The 21,387-nt window shown below is 38.0% G+C and overlaps 1 protein-coding gene across 2 annotated transcripts in view; it reads right to left on the minus strand.

Annotated features, from left to right (window-relative positions):
• Positions 1–516: 516 nt before the first annotated feature.
• Positions 517–21,387, minus strand: part of LOC131431165 (serine-rich adhesin for platelets) — a 242,193-nt gene continuing 221,322 nt past the window's right edge. Inside the window, exons 3-6 of one of the 2 annotated variants that reach the window (XM_058596719.1) lie at positions 20,573–20,921; positions 18,329–18,500; positions 9,222–9,674; positions 517–9,160 (exon numbers count right to left, since the gene is read on the minus strand). In XM_058596719.1, coding sequence (XP_058452702.1) covers positions 7,766–9,160; positions 9,222–9,674; positions 18,329–18,500; positions 20,573–20,904 — 2,352 coding nt within the window. In that variant the 5' untranslated portion in view covers positions 20,905–20,921 and the 3' untranslated portion in view covers positions 517–7,765. Of the gene's footprint in view, positions 9,161–9,221; positions 9,675–18,328; positions 18,699–20,572; positions 20,922–21,387 lie in introns of both variants that reach the window. The other variant, XM_058596718.1, reaches the window with a different exon arrangement.

Raw genomic sequence — 21,387 nt, forward strand, 5'->3', positions numbered from 1 at the left:
CCTATTAAGCACGTGTTTCCAAATGACGAATCAATCATGCATGTAAAATCTCCACCCAAATCTACTCGTTGCGCGCCAAAAGATTCTTTCAACGATCTAGTATTCCTTCCTTCGACGGCCAAACACTTATGCAACTCGTTATGCGCCAAACACCCATCAATGATCTAGCAATCATTGGCGACTTTTTCAGTGGAAAGTTCCATTGTCCATACAAAATAACTTTATTGGTTTTTCCCACTTTTCCGGTTAGTTTTCCTAATTTTTTTGATGTACGAACCCGGTGGGGGTAAAAACTGATCAAACAAAAAAAAAAGCATCTCAATCCGTCCATCCGTTCTTACGTGATGCGATTACAAAGAATGATCTCTGCATTTATATATATATATATATATATATATATATATATATATATATATATATATATATATATATATATATATATATATATATATATATATATATATATATATATATATATATATATATATATATATATATATATATATAGATGTCTCAGACATGTGTTACAGAAATAACAAGACAGTAAACGTAATGAAATGTAATACAATATTAGTTCCAGAGGAAAAGTATAAAGTGTATGTTAAAAACAGCTGTAAAAGGGACACCGAGAATTAGGCACATAAGCAATCTTCAGTAACATTATTTTTTCATCTTTAGGCCCCTCTTGAAATAAAATCATGGGTACGGGCCTGATATCGAGAGCAGAAAACGAAAAAAAACTGCCTAAATAACATCATCCGTTTATTTTTGTAGAGTTGTTCTTCCAAAATGTTATATGAAAAAAAGCATCCTCTTAAGCAGGTCCTCTAAGGTCGATTCTCTTTTTGAGAGATTTTCTCGGTTTTTTCATCCCGTCCAAAAATTGATTGTTGGAAAGTCTGCAAAAAACATCTCCGTGGTGTGAACGATCATCTCTTTTTTATGGATTCGTTTCTAGTGAGATTACAGTCGGAGGGAGCCAAATTGAGCAAATAAGGTGGATGAGGAGGCAGACCGAAAATGTGTTGAATTAAGCCATTAGTACGATGCTCTTGGGAAAAGCTTCGACATAGCATTGCATTTATGGAATTTGACCTTCTGTTTCGACAGATTTTGCGGTCGATTCATAGCGCGTAGAATCATTGCATGGCTGGTGTTACGATCTTGATGACACTAAGAGTCCTTCCTGGTCGGAGTTCGAACATACAACAACTGTTGGACAACTCTTGGCTGAGATGTTGGCCTCTGTGCGACGAAGAGAACTGACAACTTCGATGAGAGCTCATCTATTTCACACAATACACCACTGTTATATAGAGTATGCACGCATCATGAGAGCGCGTGTTAATTCTCTTTCGCCTCTAGCACTGGATCACACCAAAGTGCTAGTGCAGAGCTCATGAATTCTCTGAGGTGGACGCAGATATTTTCGCCGAAGTCTACATGCCGGTAAGCGCGCTGGTGTATGGTGTAGAAGTCTGCGTATGAGGAGGGAGTTTTGTCTTAAATCTACGTGGACTAATATTTTTTCAAAGTTTCAAAGATTTTTAATTCCGTATTCCAATAAGCTTGAATAATTTTGTATCTTGTTTGTTATTATATGAAGTACTCGATTAAAATTTAGTTTAACTACTTAGCCATACCTTACGGAAGAAATATAGTGTAAATGTAGATGAGATATATTAGAAAAATAAAACTTTGTATGCCCTAGAATCATAACTCCAAATGGCATGCATTTATCAAATTATGAAAATGTTCTACCATTATTGAATAATGAAAAATGTTTACGAAATTCTATGAGTGTCAAATTTCTGAATATCGCTTTATGTGATTTATGAACGGCTACCAAGAGCAGTGATGGCATTTTACTAGAGTGATACACGCTGGTGTAAGATTTATGTCTACACTGGGGAGGCAGCAAACGAGCACCACAAAAAAGCGTTGGTTACGCATATTCAGCAATTTCGCTTTTCCATACTGCGAAAAAGATTTTCATAGCAATGCCAGCGCTATCTTATATATAAACAAATAACAAAACGTAGAAGTGACTCTCTCTAGCACGCACATGTGATCACTTGGGTGTATTCAGGCTAGAGCGCGTGAGAACGATTCATGCGAAGAGAATGTGGTTCACTCGCACCAGATTCTTTAAACACAATCACACCCTGAAAGTTTGTCTATTCGACACTGAGAAGAAGAGCTCTTTTCCCTTTTTGTGTGGTGCTCATTTGCTGCATCCCCAGTGTAGACATAAATCTTACACCAGCGTGTATCACTCTAGTAAAATGCCATCACTGCTCTTGGTAGCCGTTCATAAATCACGAAGAGCGATATTCAGAAATTTTACACTCATAGAATTTCGTAGACATTATTCATTACTCAATAATGGTAGAACATTTTCATAATATTTTTTGGATGCCATTTGGAGTTATGATTCTAGAGTATACAAAGTTTTATTTTGCTAATATAACTCATCTACATTTACACAATATTTCTTGCGTAAGGTATGTAAAGTAGTTAAACTATATTTTTATCGAGTACTTCATATAATAACAAACAAGATACAAAATGATTCAAGCTTATTGGAATACGGAGTTAAAAATCTTTGAAACTTTGAAAAAATATTAGTCCACGTAGATTTAAGACAAAACTCCCTCCTCATACGCAGACTTCTAAACTAATGAGTGAGAATGCCGGCGCGTTGGCTAGTACCAAGGATGGCTTTTATCGTATCAAAGAACGCTCACTGGCAACTCTTCACACGATTGAATCAGTGCCATCAAAGAGAGACGGATATCATCGCAACAACAAAAACCCGGCATGACTCATTTAACATAGAATCGAAACCAGTGCGAGAGAGAATTTCTCTCGATGATTTTTTTGTGAATCAAAGGTTAGCACGCTGCTGTGAGGATCCTCTCTGAAGCAACAAACGGTCGCTTATTTTCGTTTCGCGATCCGATTCTATACAGGCAGTTGATAATTGCGATAGAATCATTTTACTATTGCCGCTTATTCTAACTACGTGCATTTAACCTTTGTATAAGTTGTGTCTATAAAAATGTCTGTGAATGCTCTACACAAGGGTTTTGAAATATTGCAACCTAGTATGAGCATCATCAAGTTGAATCATCGATTCGATTTTCTGCGATAATTGTCTACTTGCGATTCTCTCTGGGGAAATTCCACACAGCAACGATCATCATCAGGCTGTAAATTTTTTTAAGGGCGTGCAATACTCAGAGTATGAAGTGGAGCGAAGAAATGTAGCAAAATTCTCTCGCGGTCAGGGCTTGTATTGTGAATTCTCAAACGAACGAAGCAACAAAAAACATCCGCTGTGAACACTTTGCTTGACATAGCTGAATGAGAGACCTATATTAGAGAGAAATGCGTGAGAGTATATGCTACTGAGCAGATCAATTCCCTTGCCTATAGTAAATTGCCTGTGCTCTCAGTCTCAGTTAACACATTAACTAAGCAATCCATGGCAATATAATGAAATGTAGGATTCGCTCTCGTTAGTATTGTATGAGAAAGAAGGCCTTGCTTCACGGCGTGCTACATGACGCGAAGCAAAGTCAAATAGGCAATGTTTATGGTGTTTTCACAGTGTAGGTTTACAGAAATCATTTTTGAACATAATGTTTGCATTCTAAGACCAAATTTGATCACATTTCAAAAATACTTTAAACATTTTATAGCAGAAATTTTGCATTTGAGCCCATTTTCAGAACGATCAATTTGTTTCTTGGGAGTTTACATTGTGTACATATCCTAGAAACATTAAAAGCAATGTTCTTTAAATTAATATTCATCGGAACTAAAAGTTATGAATCTAGTTTCTTCATAGGCATCTTAAATATGAGAACCATTCATCAAATGCTAACCTCGTGGAGCAGAGGTCTCAGATAGCGGGCATATTCATGAACTAATGAACGAACGAAGCAGCTTTCCTTGCTTGGGTTGCGCTGTGAATTCTACCTGACATACGAATGTGTGTGAATAGCACAGATGTTTAATATTCATTGCTTCATTTTGCAAGCCCTGCTCGCGGTTCATGCATTGAGAGACTTGAGTTCTTGTAGCATCTTCTACCGGATTGAAAATGTTGTATCCAATATAGGTAGCAATATAGCAGCTTATGTCAAATTTTTGGCAATCACCAACACTGGCTAGTACAGGGTTGCGCAAATGAACCTGACACATTTATTATGTAATTTGATAAAAGCTCCGAAGTGCTAGAAGAAACAACTAACCAGTAATAAAAAGTAGAAAAATGAAGGTTTACAATCTTTTATTTTTTAAAAACAATATTTGACAAACAAATGATGCCCATTACTTGGTACGCAATTTTCGAACCGTTTTAAGAAATCATTGACCACTTTTTCCAACGTATCGGTATCAATTTCGGTATTGTCACAGCAAATGTTGTTCATCAGATCGTCCAAAGTCTTGCGCTTGTTGATGTAAACTTTACTCTTTAAATAGCTCCATAAATAGATGTCACAGCGCGATAAATCATGCGATCACGGCGACCAAGGAAAATCAATGCTTCTGAAAATGATTTCAACACTGCCAACGTTTCTCGTGAGGTATGACACATGCCTCCAATCTGCTGAAATGACGTATCATGCCATCGAAGAAGTGGGAACCGATCATTCTTTACTTCGTGACCGCACACCAAACCGTTACTCACCATGAATGGAGAGTCTTTTACACAATCTATAACGGATTCGTCTTGGCATAATAATGACAATTTTCCCGAAATCATTTTCTTATTTCCTCATTTGTAGAAACCAAATTATGTCCATGTATACAAGTACAGTACACAAAGAAAATCATGTAGATATCACTAAATAATCAGCTATTTTCAAATAAATTTGATTGCACCTTGGAAGATACCGATAGTTTTCAGCTTTCGCATGCATTGGAAAGTAGACCTATCACACTTCGATATATGATCGTTCCATATGTCTAGTTTCTTTCGATTTGTTCTCTGATTGCTCAGCTTCACGATGAGATTATGTGATGATAATTGTGAATGATAAAACTATTAGGTTGAAAGTGTATTGGGGTTACAATATGCAATCAGCATCACTCACCTACACTAGCATAACTACGGTTCACATACATCCGGTAAACATCGACTTCGTTGCATCCACTCTCGATACTCTACTAATCACAATAAACTTGACTAGACTGCTAACAACAGCAAAATAAATGTGCTATCTTAACTGCGGATGTTTTAACTTCGTTTGGTTTACCACCAACAAATGGTGAATGATGCAAAATGTAAACTCAGCCAGTGATGGGTGGTAACTTTGGAAGTTTTACCACCCAACCCTGCCGGAAAGCACTGTGGCTTGTCATTTACTAAGAACAAATTCTACATAATTTACCTAAGTGTACAAAATGTTTGTGCGTTTTCCTATCAGGATTTCCTCCATTTATCTTTGCATAAAGAAAATGAAATTGCAAAGCACTCAGATATCGAATGCCGTTCACATTCCCCAAATTCAATATATAGGGATAGAGAATACGTTCGTAACCAGGAAATAGCATTAAACATAAAATATGAAGTGTTGATTTAAAAGTCGTTTGTAGAGGCTGACAGCGTCGGAAGGCAAAGGCGTCGGATGACAATTGTTTTTTTTCTTCCAGTGAGAACAATTTAATTTTCAATTACTAGCACCGGAAATGTTCGTTCTCCGGCGATAGCAGCGTAGATGGTGGCAACGGTACGTAAACATAAAGACACCTCACCAGTCACGAAATCAGGCATACACAATCCCGCTTTCTATATGCATGGTACCAGTAGCAGCAGTTCATCGAGGGAAATCTACTGGGGGTTGAGTTATTTTTTTTTGCTGCACGCTATTATAAGGCAAGAGAAAGTCGCTGGGAAGTCTCATGAATATGCAAAGAGCGTCAAGCTTTCAGATGTTTTTCTTTCCCGGTTCCCAGTCTGCTTCCATCCCAGTGTGGGCACCGAATCCGAAAGCCGCCGATGATTCGGTGGGAGGTGCTGGAGCCCCACCGAAGTGTGGCTTTCTCGATTGTCTCACTGATTTCCTGTTCAACTGGTTGTTACGGTGCGCTCGGGATACGGCCGCTTCTGGAGGGAAGTCGGTGTAATGATCTTCTTTATGGTAAAAATATGCAATGCTGCGAGGCAGTAGAAAAATTGGAATCAAAGAATATTGCTCGAATTGAAGTCATCTATTGAATCCATTAAATAGATATACAAATAGTAATCGATGGATATTTTCATGCAAAAAAAAAACATTCAATCAAGTGCACCTTACCCCAGTGAACCCCAGTTCATGGTCCTTATTTCCCATAGGCCGAAAGTGTCGTACTATTTTTTCATGTCTCCCATTATCAAAGACAGCATCGTACGAACATTCCGCCATTGACTGCCAGACGATACCGGGTCCGGATCGTGCAGAAAAGAACAAGCACACTCAAACTGGCTGGCAGTCGGTCGGGTCGTCGGTACATTAGCATTTGATTGTGATGCATATTTACTGAGGCCAAATCCACAGAAATTCATCACGATTTTGTGGCGAAGCTCTGGTCTTCAGTGTTGAGGTTAATTGGCACTATTATATTTATGTTTTGTTCTGAGCAACAGTACGGTAGGAAGTAATAGTTTCGAAAAGAAAGAGAAAAATACTATCGGCACAAACGACGTTCAATTGAAGGACGGGATTGATCCTATATTTGTGACATAGGAGGATGTATCAGGTTTAACAAGCGGTTTGGTAGTAGAAAGTATTACATAAATACTTCTTCGTAGCTGGCATTTCCATACATTAACATCGTCTGGCATTGAAATGACACCAGAGGAATAGCTCAGTGCCGGAGTGTACCTCGACGTTTCCTAGTACATCGAGTGAAAACTGTTACCTTCGATTTTCGTACAACAACATTAAAGATTTACTGTTAGCAGGTAATATAATTAATAATTTGCATCCTTCTTAAATATACATGATTTGTAGGCACATGTTTGCGATGACATACCCTCTTTTCTTCAAACTTATTTTCGCGTTTGTTGGTTTCCTCGAAAAAAAAACAAAAAATAAAATTTCTACTATCTTGTAATGTTTTGATCCTCGTTACCTAAGTTCCTATGTTCGGTTTCAACGATTGTTTTCATTGTTTATCTTGAACGGTGGCATCTAGAAATTCCCACACTACTTCCTATCGTGATTGTGTTCGTACGCCAACATAGAATATACTTATAACATATTCTTCATAATTGCTATCAAGCACATTTAATTGATTTAAACTTTTTTTTCCATTTTGCTATATAGATTGTTTTTGATCGCTAGCAGCATATATGCGGTTCATTTTGTCAATTGGAAACTTTTTTACCGGTAAGGGTGATGAGTGATGAGAGTTCACATGGTATTGTCGTAGATGTGTATAATCTGGTAAGTCGAGATTCCAATAGAAGGCGCGAAGAAATTTCGGGGACACTTGAGTTGTATATTCCAGTTTGAGTTCATTCATACTGTGAGGTGCCAGTGACCAGTACACCATTGGACTTAAACGAAGAATTTTTTAGATTTGAGAAGCATTGCTGGACGGATTGACAGATTTTAACTCGGCATTAGTATATTTGAGGTTGATTCATGCATGTATCGACAGTCGGCGTAAGGCTTTTTCACATAAGCCAACCACGCGGTTCCATGCTATGAGCTATCGACGACTCGAACAACAGAGAAAAACGAATCAAGTAAAGCCGACACCCATACGACTAGAACAGTGTCTCCTTGGACCACTTCCGCGAAGGACCCGGAACGCTGGGATCTACCGGTGTAAGAGACAATTGCGAGCCTTCCTCGTCTATTGTCAGTATGGGTAGCTCAAGAATCACAGAGGGACTTCTGATAGTACTGCTATGGTTTTTAATTATAACATTAACTTCAACGCACTTATTATGACTGTCCTCATCGACTGGATTGCTATTATCGTCGTTATCATTATTAATAGTTTTATTAGAGCTAGTGTTATTGTTATCCTTACTGTAATGGCTTAATAAACGACTGCTAGACTGGCTGCTAGGCAAACTACTACTACCACTGACTATCGTTGGAGCCGACCGGTGTGGCTGTGGCACCGCCAGATTACGAGACCGTGGTGATGGGGATCGATCTCGTCTGTCATTTTGCTGCTGTCTTTCGATGATTGCTTTTGTTTCGATTCTAGTCGCTAAATTTCCTTTATCCGATTTCAGTTTCGCCTTACCGCGCCGATTGCTATTTGAAAGACTACTTAAACAACTAGTATCATTGGTAGGTTTTTCGATATCGACATAAATAGTATCACTGGCGGTACCACGAGCAACATCACAGTATTGCTGTTGCTGTAATCGGTTACAGCTGCTGCTGCTACTGCTAGCGCCGCCGACATCAGTGGTACCAATTGCTGAAGTACCGGAAGGAGTGATTTTCGCAACGGCTTTTGAACCGGCGGAACATTCGCCCTCGTCTGGAATACTAAGCTCATCACTGTCGGTGCTGAACTGCTGTAGATCTTCGTCGGTATCTGCACAGCTATCATCAAACACCGAGTCCGATCCGTAGCTACGCAATTCACTATCCTGGCAGTCTGCCGAGGACATCTTGAAGGAACTAAGCGAGGCAAGAGGAGCTCTACGAACAACGACATTGCTAGGATTATGATTCGTTATACTAATATCATCTATTCTAGTGTTACTGCCGTAGCTCTGTCTTAGCAGTGCTTGGTTATAGCAACTAAAATCAGCACCATTCGTATCAGGATACGCAGATATACAATCGATCGAGCTATCATCGTACAGTGGATGTTTTCTACCGGCAGAATGCTCACGTACCGAGAGACCCGAAGACGTGTGCGTAACTCGTTCGCTAGGGCACGGTGAGGATTTCGGCGTTGCTTCGATTATGTTGATTCCGGGATTAAACGAGTCCCAATCCGCACAGGTTGCACCTAATGAGGTGTCATTGCCTATGGCTTGACCTCGGTCATCACGGCTCTGCCTGCGAGACACAGATCTTGAAATCGGTGGTAGCGAGGATAATCCCAAAGTGATGGCAGAACATCGTCGTTCCAAGAATGAACTTTCCGTACTGCAACAGGTCATTGCACTGCTTCGCCGAGATTCAATTGCCTGCAAAAAAACTAGTCTTATTAAATGTTCAACCTACGAACAAAATCAAAAAGATATTCACCCTCCCTGGAACCATAAGATAGTTCCCAGTGGGATAGCCGACGTCTGCCGTGGTGGTATACTGATCGAATTCGTCGTCAGCTTCCTCGCCATCGCTCTCTAAAAAATAATCATCTTGGCCGAAACTGTCGCCCATATTGTAGGCACTGAGCACTCGAGAGGATACCGAAACGCTATTCCGATGTGCTCGGCTGCTGGCATACGAATATCGCCGGGGAGGATTCAGCAGGCTGCTGTACCCACCGCCAACGGACGCAAACCGGTAACTTCGGTTCAGTGATGGCGGTGCGCTAACATTTCCCAGGGAATGTAGCCGGTCACGTTTCATGCCTGGATAGTTCATGCTCAACTCCTCTTGGAGCAGCGAGAATGCCGTGGCTTCGATCGCTTCCTGAAGTTCGCGTTCTTCTTCCTCTTGGATGACGGCTGCTGCAACTGCCGCTATCGTTGGATCCTGGGACGAATAAGTTGAAAGATATATTTTCGATTAGCATTGGGTTTTTAGCGTGTTTGAATTGCATAATAAAAATAAGTTATTTTAAATCCAAAATGTAGATATATAGCAGCTGATAAAATTTGCGAAAAAACACCACTGCGAAGAAACTCGAACTTCTCTTATCCAGGGAAATAGTTTTGTCGATGTGGGTGTGAAATACAGTTTTAGAAGGTCAGCTAGTCTCACGGCCTATTATTCAAAATCAGCCCTTCTAATGGTTCCAAATGTTTTCTAAAGAATTATAAAGATTACTTCTTTGCAAATAATTGGAGGTAAAAATCATCAGTTTAGTGCAAACCTAGAATAATTTTACTAGTTTTTTACATTTATCGAAGTACGAAATTCGTACCAAACAAGTGCGAATAAAGCAAGTATTTGACTTCTTCACGAAAAATGCTTCGAACATTGTTTAATATCGTAGAGAATCCCACAATTTTGCCCTTCTGAAAGCCAAGAGTAAATTCTGTGCGGAAATTTGATAGTTTCTTTCACTGAAATATGAAAATCCGTAATTTAATAATCGATATCAACATTTTGTATGTTGCTATTTCTGTGGCCGTTTTTGTACCGCCCAATGTAAAAGCTACAAACGAAATCACGTGAAAAGAAAACCCTTCACCAAAATTGCCAAAAGTATTGAATCAATTCGCACAGGAAGCAGTTCTGCTGCGAGACGTTCGCAGTGCGAGTTTTACTTCAAACAAGAGCGATTGCGTCATTCAGCTGCTGGACGTTTGCATTGGACCAAAATACAACGAAAAGCGAACAACGATGGGGAACACTATACAAAATCACCCATTAGAATTACTTATCTTTTGAAATATGCAAATCGGAAGTGAAAATAATCAGTTTAGTAGTGGTCTACAGTCTGATAGATTCTAAATAGAAAATTTTCGCATTTTTTTCTCGGTTCTTTTTTAATTGAATTGTGTGTGTATTGGTTTGAATGCGTTTTGTTGACTTCAGAGTGTGCAAGTGATATCAGATACTTTATCTGCATTAGATTAGAGTAAATTTTTCGTTAGATCTGCATTAGATTAGAGTAAATTTTTCGTATGATATTGAATAAAAAAATTATAACGTGTATGTCTTCCATTTGACGTGAATACGTCTTACTTTACTATGGGGCGTCTTTTCAAAATTTATCATTTGGGTGAGTGATAAGTTTTAGATCGTGAAAATCTCTTGTTTTAACGTGTCATCATGAATTTTTCTCCTCGTCATCGGAGATATGATCTACAATTTGTGGAAGAATTTTCAGTAGTATGAGATAACAACAAACTCGAAATTAATGTTTTCAAAAATGTTTGATAAGTAAAGAAAGTAAAAGTTTTATCCTTCATTCATTCTTGTCTGTATAGTTGACTCAGACCAAAATCGAGGTCCGGAATTCTATTCTGAAGTTTAGTTCTGAAATGCACTTTCAGAATCCTAAACCAGATTTTCTTTATCATTTCCAATTGTAGAATTCAGTTCTCCGTTCAGAATCCAAGGTCAGAATCGAGTTTTTGAGTTCACCGAAACCCACATCTTGGTTCTGAGTTTGGATTTTGGAACCGAAATTTGGAACTGATACCAGGATCTTAATTCTAGATTTGAACTTTGAAACTAAATTTTGGAAATGAATTCTGAATTTTTATATTGATTTTTGAAACTGAAATTTGGAACTGAAATTGAGGTACAGACCAAAATTCAGTTCCAAAATTCCTGTCTGGAATTTATATACAGAATTCTGAAACTTAGGAATAATTCAGAATTTAAATCCAATATTCAGTTGTATTTTCAGAATTTGATTCCAAAATGCATTCCAAAATCTAGGTTCTGAAGATTTTTGAACTAAACTGCAGACTAGGATTCTAGAATGAAGGAAGCTTAAATTTCGAATAATTTATCGTATTGAGTGCAAAATAGAGATGGGCATTCCGCTCGCGAACTGGTTCTTCTGAAAAAATGAGTGAACAATAGTTTTTTGTTGAAGACCGATAGTTCTCAGATCTTTTATCAAAAAAATGGACATACATTAGCATAACCTTTTCTATTTTTAAAAGTTTTGACCCAAGTTAATAGGAATTCTTCGATTTTTGTATTTTCGCTCAAAATGACGGTTGAAGATGTTAAACACATCTCACCCTGTTGTTCCGAAACCGGATGTGAGATCCGAACAAAAGTCAAAAGTAATCGATTTTTATAGACGTTGACCCTTGTATTTGAGTTTAAGTTTGTAACAATTGACCCAGCTATTTCTGAGAAAATGAAGAAAGTTCCATTTGTGAGTTTCGACCAACTTCCTGAACCGAGAGCTAGCAACTAACGTAACCTATAAATTGAAACAGTTTCAAACCAAATTTAGAACAATTTTTACGCTATTTTGGTTATTAACTAATCATACCGGCCTAATTGAAGAATTCTACGGTTACTTGAATGTATATGGTTTAATTTTCCGTATCACGCATATGAAAATGAAATTTTCATACCGCAGATCTAGAAATAAAGATTTGGAAGACCAAATTAACCTATTTTTCTTATATTCATAAAACTACGATAGATTTATTGAATCCAAAGAGCAAATATGATCAACTTCTGGTTAAAAAGCCACAAAAACTAAATGAAGAACAAGGAAACCAATTACATTTTAGATAAACTTTATGAAGAAAATTCGTTGTGGTATATAAACCACAATCCGTACAGGAACGAAAATTAAATTAAAGCAGATTATATTGAACGATATTCTCCTCATATATTTCAGATTCTTGTTGGAAACGTAGTGCTGCTGTCCGAACACAACTGCGAGTGGCTCAAAAGGACGCAAAATTGGCTTGACCAAATATGGTAATTTCCACAACACAAGATCCAACGATGGCACTAACACAGGGCGACAGCGAAACAGATTTCAGAGAATTCTCTGAAATTAGGATTGCAACAGGAGTCAAAAGGAGAATTAACACAGCTTCGTCAGCTTCGGAGATCAAAACGAATTAAAACCAGAAAAATAAACAATAATTTCGTTTATTTTGCTTAAATTGTATTTATATTCATATTTATATAGAATCCATTGAATTGATGCATGTAAGTATAGATAAAGATACTATACAAATAAATCTCTTAAAAACAGTCACACGAAATGATATATTTGAAAGTTTTTCTCTAAGCTCATTGAATTGATACATGTCAATTAAGAATATACAAGGCTATTACAATGTAGCATTCGAATTTTTATATTTGAGTAATCTTGAAGGAGGAAGCACTTGAAATTTGTTGAACTTCAAGATGAACTAATTGAATTCACTTCCGGTAAAACTCTCAAAAGGTGAGCACGTTGTATCGTGTTAGCGCGGAGAAAATCCGAGTATTTCGCAAGAAGGAAAGAATTTTAATCCGAAAGGATTTTTATCGACGTAGCCACACAGCGAGATTTTCGCTTGAAGTCTACTGAAAAGAAAGTCCTTTGGACTATAAACGAAAATTAACTGGAAATATAGCCTAAATTACGGTGCCATCAAATCGGCATCATCTCAAATGAGTTGACTCCAACCAGAAGAAAGAAGAAGAAGTGTTCACAGTGTAGATAAGCACGCACACAAGTGTAATAATAAAGACTGTAAAGTTGAGCTCAGTTAAGTTCTATCCTTGAACAAATCGTCAAGTAATTCTACTATATCTACGGAAATTTGTTTATAGTTTGAAAGTTAATGAGCATATAGTGAGTCTAATTTACTGCACATTACAGTTATTAGTTTGAGTTCAAAGATAATGCAGAATTTGCAATATAAGGTTTAACACGTTACAGTCGAACAATTATGTTACCAGAAAAGGACCGTGCTAAAAACAAATCAAGACAATATACTATGCTGAAGAGTACTATAAACTTAAAAGTTCGTATTTTATTCATGTAATCTAATTAGGTAACTGTAATCAGGTCCGTGCTCAGAATTTCATTTCGGGAGGGGTCCAGATAAAAAATAAAACAACTAACTTCTTCATCATATATCTAATTCTTGGTGCGTCTTTAATACCTCTTGTTTCTTGGAAGGGTTATTTCAAATTCAAAAGTGATTAGTCAGCTAAAAAGATTTTCCGTATTCGCCTAGAAAATAACTAGCCACTTAAGTGAACATTCATATATTCAATGTGTTAAAATGGAAAAAAAATGATTTTAACTTTCTCATATCATACAGTCCCATAGTACGGATTCGATTTAAGGTTCCGGAATAACAGAGTATTGAGTGCGTAGATGTAAAAAGGAGCTTTTTCTAGTTTTACGGTTCCGGGAGTACAGGAATTTTCAAAAATTTCGATATAACTCTTATCGATTTCTCAAACAATCTTCTTAGCAATCCAATCTTCTTGCGATCCAATCGATGTGAACAATGTGGTACAAGGATCAAATCATAATTGCGTATTCCAGAACGCTGCTTGCTAGTAGAATGTAAATATTCAAGAGAAAATACACATAATTGAAGTCATGGGTGTGGCGTTTGATGAGTACTAAAATTGCATAAGCTTTCGCGGTAGCGTTGCTCTTATGTACAGGCACATTGTCGATTTTTTCGGTATTCAATCGCTCAAAAAATGCACACTAATATTCACTATCGATGGTTACCATGATAATCTCAGAGTTCATGGAAAGTATACCATGACAATCTCAGATAATCGACGTCATGACCTGTCCAACTCATTGAGCCTTCCTAGACTGTATCGGAACACTCATTTCGGCTTCAGTTCATTGTCGGATAATCATTATGTTTCCTGGCGTATAATATTGAATCCAGGTCTCGTCAACAGTTACCAACGTACACAAAAATTCCAACCGAATCTGCATCAGCATAGCCTAACATGTTTCCAAAGTGTGCTCACGTTCGTCTTTTTAGTCCTGAGCATGCATATCACGAACCTACTATTTCCAGTCATCCAGCACCATTTTGTATAGTTTAGACATTGTCCTTTGTAAGCGCAAAGCTTCATCGGTAGTGGAGTCTCGGTCACCATGAAACTCTCGAAACCACAATTTTACGGTGCAATATAAGGAAGCACTAGACTCTTGATATGTTTTCTTCAAACCAAATTTTTAAACGAAAACGTTTTCTATGTATAAAAAAGGTGTGAAAAGTATGAAAAAAAGCAATCTATAATTTCTGATTTCGGGAAGGGCCAGGGCCCCTTGGGCCCTCCCTCTGGATACGTGCCTGACTGTAATTAGTTTTTAGATGATTAATAAAGCACAATTAAATTAATAAATAATGCATCTTGAATTGAGATAACGGCAAATTTGCTATATATTCCAAATTTAATCAATCCGAAATCAATTGTTGCGAAAAAGCCTATTTACGGATGAACTTTTCTTGGGAAATTTTTTTCTAATTATATGATTTAAGCATTAGTAGATTCAAATTAAAAATTAAGTTTTGAATAAAGTCTATGAACTCGAAATTTTACAAAAAAGTGCTTTGAAAACGCTTACTTGGTACTCTCTACAAAACTATTGATCACAAAACAATTATCAGAAAATGACTGTAAAAGTGGTTCGGGATACTGCGAGTTAATTTGTTTTACATTTATGACAAAATGGCCAAAGCTAGGATAGGAAGATTGGACGTGCAGACCAACGAAATCATTTTTAATTATTGTATCATAATTTTTGGAATTGCGAACGACATTGATTTCACCTCGGTTGATCATAGAGCTGTGGCAGAGATCGTTGTGTTTTATTTTATGTTGAAGCCGCAACAATGGGGATTGTTGTAGGGAACGGTTTTGGACCCGAGATGTAAATTGATGAGAAACGATACGAGAAGGTCTTAGCCAATCTTCGTGGCCTGCTAAAATTCCGAAGATTCCTGACATGCACAACACTTCTTCTGTTTTACTCGTTAACCCTCGCTCTAACCTTAGACGACTATGATACATGGACGTTGCAGAAAACAGATTTCAAGTACTCGGAAAATTCACATGAAAAGCTCTGCGTTCAATACTTGCTGGTGAAGTGGAGAATGGGATATGGTATAGTTACATGAGTCACGAATTAGAACAAAAAGATAATATTTTCATTAGAACAAAAAGATAATATTTTCATTTGGGGACGGGTATAGCGTGATGGGATAGTCGATGCCTTTCACGCAGCCCGCCTGGGTTCGATTCCCAACCCCGCACATAGGGTCAGAAAGATTTTCTGGTCCGAAGAGGTGAATGACCTAAGATGTTAAAGCCTCTATAATTGAAACAAAAAAAAAAAAATAATATTTTCATTTAAATTTCGCGACTTCAAAATATCTGATGGATGAGTCGATGCAACCCACATGGATTCGTATATTAACCCCGCACACATGGTCAGAAAGCTATTATGGCTCGAAGTGGCGAATGGTTGAAACTCACATAAAACCTATTTAAATCCACCTAGTGGTGTAATGATAGCTTTCTCATATTACCCATTAAATCATAAATATAACCGTGAAATTCGCAAAAACAACTGTACATTTAATAGGAAAAAGAAAATTTGTTCGGACCTAATCTAACAAACTCTACAAACTTTGTTTACCCTGTAGCGCCGGAACCAGAAAAGTATCCACAACAAATTTAGGAATTCCGTATGAAACTGTAAAACTTTTCTTTTTAACCTAGTGAAAATTGAAAATCGATTTGGCCATCCTCAAGAAAAGTAAGTGAGATCGTTTTTGCAGTTTTTAATCACTATTTCCAATCCTTCCGAAACCGGATTCAGATGAACGGAATAGCCGAAGTTGGTTCGTTTGCTACCAACAAATATGACCAAACTTTGACACTCATCGTCTTGTAACTGCGGTACCGGAAGTCGGATCCGGATGAAATTTCACAGTAGCTTTAAAGACAGTATAAACTTTAATTAAAATCAAGATTTGTGAAAATCGGTTCAAGCTTCGCAGAGAAATCGAAGTGAATTTAGTTTTATGAGTTTTTATTCTCCACTTTCGGTGCTCTCGGAACAGGAAAAGAGGGGACTAGTAGTGCCGAATTAAGTTTTCATGCCCACAAACTAACAAGCTCTACAAACTAGAAGAATTTCTCAGACAGTTTTATGGGATTTGTACCTGTTTTTAACCATCGTTCCTGGAAAAATACTAATAAAATTGGTAATTTTTTACTTATCACACTTTAGTTCCGGAACCGGAAGTCGGATCCAGATAAAATGTTCTGCAAATTTTGAGGATATTGTAAGACCATTTGATTTCTTAGTTTGCGAAATCGGTTGAGTTGTTCCAAAGATAATTGAGTGTAAACTTTTTCTCATATTTTCACATATTACCATATAACTACGGAACCGGAAGTCACATTCAAATGAAATTCAATAGCAAGCTATGGGGCTATAATACCTTTTGTTTGAATTTTTGTTTGTGAAAATCGGTTCAGCCATCTCTGAAAAAAGTGAGTGCATATTTTTTTCATTTTTTTATGCATATCATCCTATATCTCCGGAACCGGAATGAAATTCAATAGCTATGGGACTATGAGACCTTTCATTTGAATCTTTGTTTGTAAAAATCGGTTTAGCAATCTCTGAGAAAAGTGAGTGCATATTTTTGTTACATACACACACACACATTTGCTCAGTTCGTCGAGCTGAGTCGAATGGTATATGACATTCGGCCCTCCGGGCCTCGGTCGATTTTCACAGTGATTGCATGGCCTTTCTATATGAGAAAGACGAAAATATGGGAAATATAACCGAACAAGCAGTAGATAAAATATATATTTTAGTTAATTGTAGATACTAGAACACTATTTGAGAGGAGGGTTAAAGTGATACTTTAAAGTATACCCAAACAACCAAAAGTTGTACAATTATTTACAACATTCACTTTATTACTGCTTAAAAGTACACGTGGAACTTTTGAGAACTTGACAGTACAGAACGAATTCCGCCAGAACTTTCTCGTTGCTTAAGAGTGCGCGTGGAACTTTTGGCTATTTGAAAGTACAGGACAAGTTTCGTGTGAACTTTCTCGCTGCATAAAAGCTGAACAATATATACGAGAAGCTGCTTTGAAGTTCGTTTTGTTACGTCACGCAAACTTTCCAGTCTCGATAATTATCTAAAAAACCAGCTGTTCAGATTGCTATTCATGCACTTTGTACACTGCTTAAGCCAAATCATTTTATCCGAACTTTTGGTTAGTTGGGTAAGTGTCTGTGGACCCGACTGTAATTGTTTCTCTAAGACTCGTTAGTAAAAATCAAATGCACTAGGTGATTAGAAATGAGTCTGGAAAAATTCAATTCTGTTGTCTGTTCATCTCATACATTACAGTAGGTATTGGGTAAAGTACATCACTAGTGTCTCTAGATTTTCTTGCTGCGTGGTTATACAGATCATAACATTTTCAAGAAGATCCTTGAAAGAAGACGAGTGTATCGATACGTAGAATTCCATGGAATTCTAGCTAACTGAGCAAGAACTCTTGATAATGTTTGTTTATTGAATATATTGAATGTTCTCCGGATGTTCCTTAACCAGTTTATGTTTCCTTACGTAAAGTTGTAAATGATAGACGTGTATTCAATTAAAATATTCTCAATAAGTGGTAAGTTTATGGTTGATTCTACTATATAAACTATACTTCAGAAAAAAAACACTGCCTTACCTTTAACGCTTTCGCCGTCGACCGACTGCGACTTTTGTAGATCACAAGAAACACCATAAGGCCAAAGAAGCCACCAAGTGTGGCCGCTATCCGAACACCGGTCATCACGTCGTACGTCGCGTAGAACTCCATTCGTTGTCGTTCCCGGTTCCACTCGGTCTGCGATTGATTGCTACAGAGATGAGACGAGGGTGGTGAGAGCGAGGTATTTCGATCGGTGTTGAGGATGTTTTCCGTAAAACTTTCGGACACACTAGCTGTGCCGGTACTACCGTCACTGTCGTTAGTACCGGTAGTAGCAGTAGTATTGGCAACAGTTGTGTTGCTACTGTTACTGTTGTCGGTGTAGTTGTTGCTGTCAGTGATCGTACTGATTGGTTGAGAGATAGAGTAGACAGTACACCAACACGCACACATTACAAACACACCAGTTTAGGTACCAAGAATAGAGCGAACATATTGTGTAGTACGTCAGTGTATTAGAGTGTCCCATGGGTTGCATGATCGTTAGTCACATCGATGCGCGCAGTAGTTTATGAAATTCGTAGTACACGGTAACGGAAAATGAGGATAGATCCAGTCAAACAGATGAAAAAGTGAGAAAGAAGATAACAAGAAACGACTTTAAGATAGGATACTTTATACTATTTAACTATTATAGAATATTCAGATTTAAAACAATTAACTCTACACTATTTGAATTGTACATTATACCCTGTAGTGAGAATCTACAACTAGGACTATAGATTGATAGTATCATTGATAAACAAAACCCCGTTGGCCAATAGCCTGTTGCATCAAAGCTTTGCAACTATATTCTATTCCCTGTTTTTCTGTCTTCGCGTTTGTGTGTTCCGTTGTGTTCAGCTGAGGAACACATTTTGGTTCTATTGTTCAGAATCACGATATAAAGAACAATCAGCAATCGGCGATATTCTTTTTAAAAGGTTGATATCATTTTGAAATAATCATTTTGCTCTAAAGCTTCTGTATCGGTTCGCTTTTTGTGGTGCAGCCAAACCAAACCCTCAGCCGACCTTTTTCACTTTCGCTCTAACCTCCTGACCGGGGATAAAAGCAATAGATCAGGCGTGCTGTTAAAGCTGTCAGATAGAAGTGAAGAGATAGACCGCGGGTTGACGCGGGAAATGGGCGGAACATGGAACGTTATGTTTTGTTGGGTTGCTAGGGATGTTTTGTACCGGCTTCAGCGAATGTCCTTATTTTCAGCAAGATGTAGAGATACTGTTACGGTGAGCGAGATAAGATTTATTGCAGACAGACTTGTTGAACTGGACGTCTTAATCTGCGACATGACAGCAGGCCATGTTGGCTTGAAATTTCGCGGCAGCCAGCTGTGAAGTTCAGAAGATTTGAGAATCGTTTGTATACATATATCTTGGATATTTCGCTGGAGTTTCGATTTCGCTGGTGAATACATTCTAATATGTTTAGTAACTCACCGTTTATTGATATGTGGTTAGGTTGTTGGGCGCATTTCGGAATGGTTTTAAGAAAAATAAAAAAAAAATTAATTAAGTCCAACTTAATGCAAAATACAAAACATAACATTTTGGACAAATAATAAAAACATCTAATAGAACTAAGACAATGAGTCAAGATAAATCCCGCAGAAAATTATGATCCAGGGAAACAAATGAATAATTCGGATCCCTGTGCTAGATGTAAACGAGTGTCACAAACATAGCTGTGAGCAGAACTTTCTTTATTTCAGATGACCGAAATCCCAACGCCGTCCGATGTGCAACAGTATACTCCGACCAAGTGGCCACTAATTTTCCACTTATTTATGCTAGCAAGCACAGCGAACCATTTAGTATAATGGGCTCCCAGCGGTATCTGCCTGCAGGTGGCTGCATTTGAAACATCCTGCAATTTTGCATCCCTTTTGTTACTCTGGCTACGAATCGGGTTCACAGTGGCCTGCCGTCGTGGTTTTGTTTATCGATATATGGCATATTTCTATGAACACTTCCATGACGAAAGCGAAGACAGGCTATACATTTATAAATACACAAGCTATAGCATCGACGAAGGAAGCAAAGACAAAGAGAGGAGATGTGGTAGGATTCATGAAGCGGCTTTGTAAATTAGCGATGCGTTGGCTGCCCGCAATTATTCCCAGGAACAAGAAGGATAACTACAGGTTGGGATGACCATAATAGTGGCGATGATAATGATCATGTAAACGGAGTGCTAAAAAGGATTGGGGTTTTACAATACCTGAACGCCGGTGTTGTGTCCTCCGGGTCGGGAGACGACGTGTAAAAGTATCCCGTTGCGTCCAATGGATCGAGAGGGTCGGAATTCGCCCCAAGTGATGGTGTCGTGTGAAGTGTTGCGGTTTTTGGTGGGTGATTGGACGTATTGGATGATGATGGTGATGAAGAGCTGCTGCTACTACTGCTGCTCCGGCTGAAGGACAATGAGCTAGCAACTGCAGAGACTCCGGACAGTGAGGCTGCGCCAGTTGACGTGATGGGTGATGAATGCAGAAAGGACAAGGTCGGCGACGACGGATCTGACGCAACTGACCGTCGCGCGGCTTTTCCCATTGCTATGGAAACATTCTCTGAAAGTAAACAAGAAAAAAAACGAGAAATAGAATCTATTTTTAGCTCCTTCATTGTTTCTATTAAGATAATAGTTTACTCGTTGCACATAACAACAATGTGATAGCTTATCTCTAGGTTTGATGAGTAGATGTTTCACGCAATTGTTTCAATGAAACTAGCGTAAATCGCAGAGAGTCTGGCTTTCGGCAGTACACAGTAAACAGTTTATTGCCCGTTGTTTACAGAACGAACTGTTTCTACTGAACACGGGATCATATTCGTGATGAGAACATTTCAAACGCTATACAAAGATGTCTGTGGTTTTGTGGGTAGATTTTGGGGAATGCGTTTTGACTTTCGGTTTTATGTTTACATTGGTGAAAATAACGTTCTTCCTATTTCAACTTGCTAATCTTAGCACCACAGTTGAGGTAAGCTGACTTCGCCTTGACTTGTAAATAATCTACTGGGAACTAGATTATG

This window comes from Malaya genurostris, chromosome 2, assembly GCF_030247185.1.
Source record: "Malaya genurostris strain Urasoe2022 chromosome 2, Malgen_1.1, whole genome shotgun sequence".
In the NCBI taxonomy this organism is placed as follows: Eukaryota; Metazoa; Arthropoda; class Insecta; order Diptera; family Culicidae; genus Malaya; species Malaya genurostris.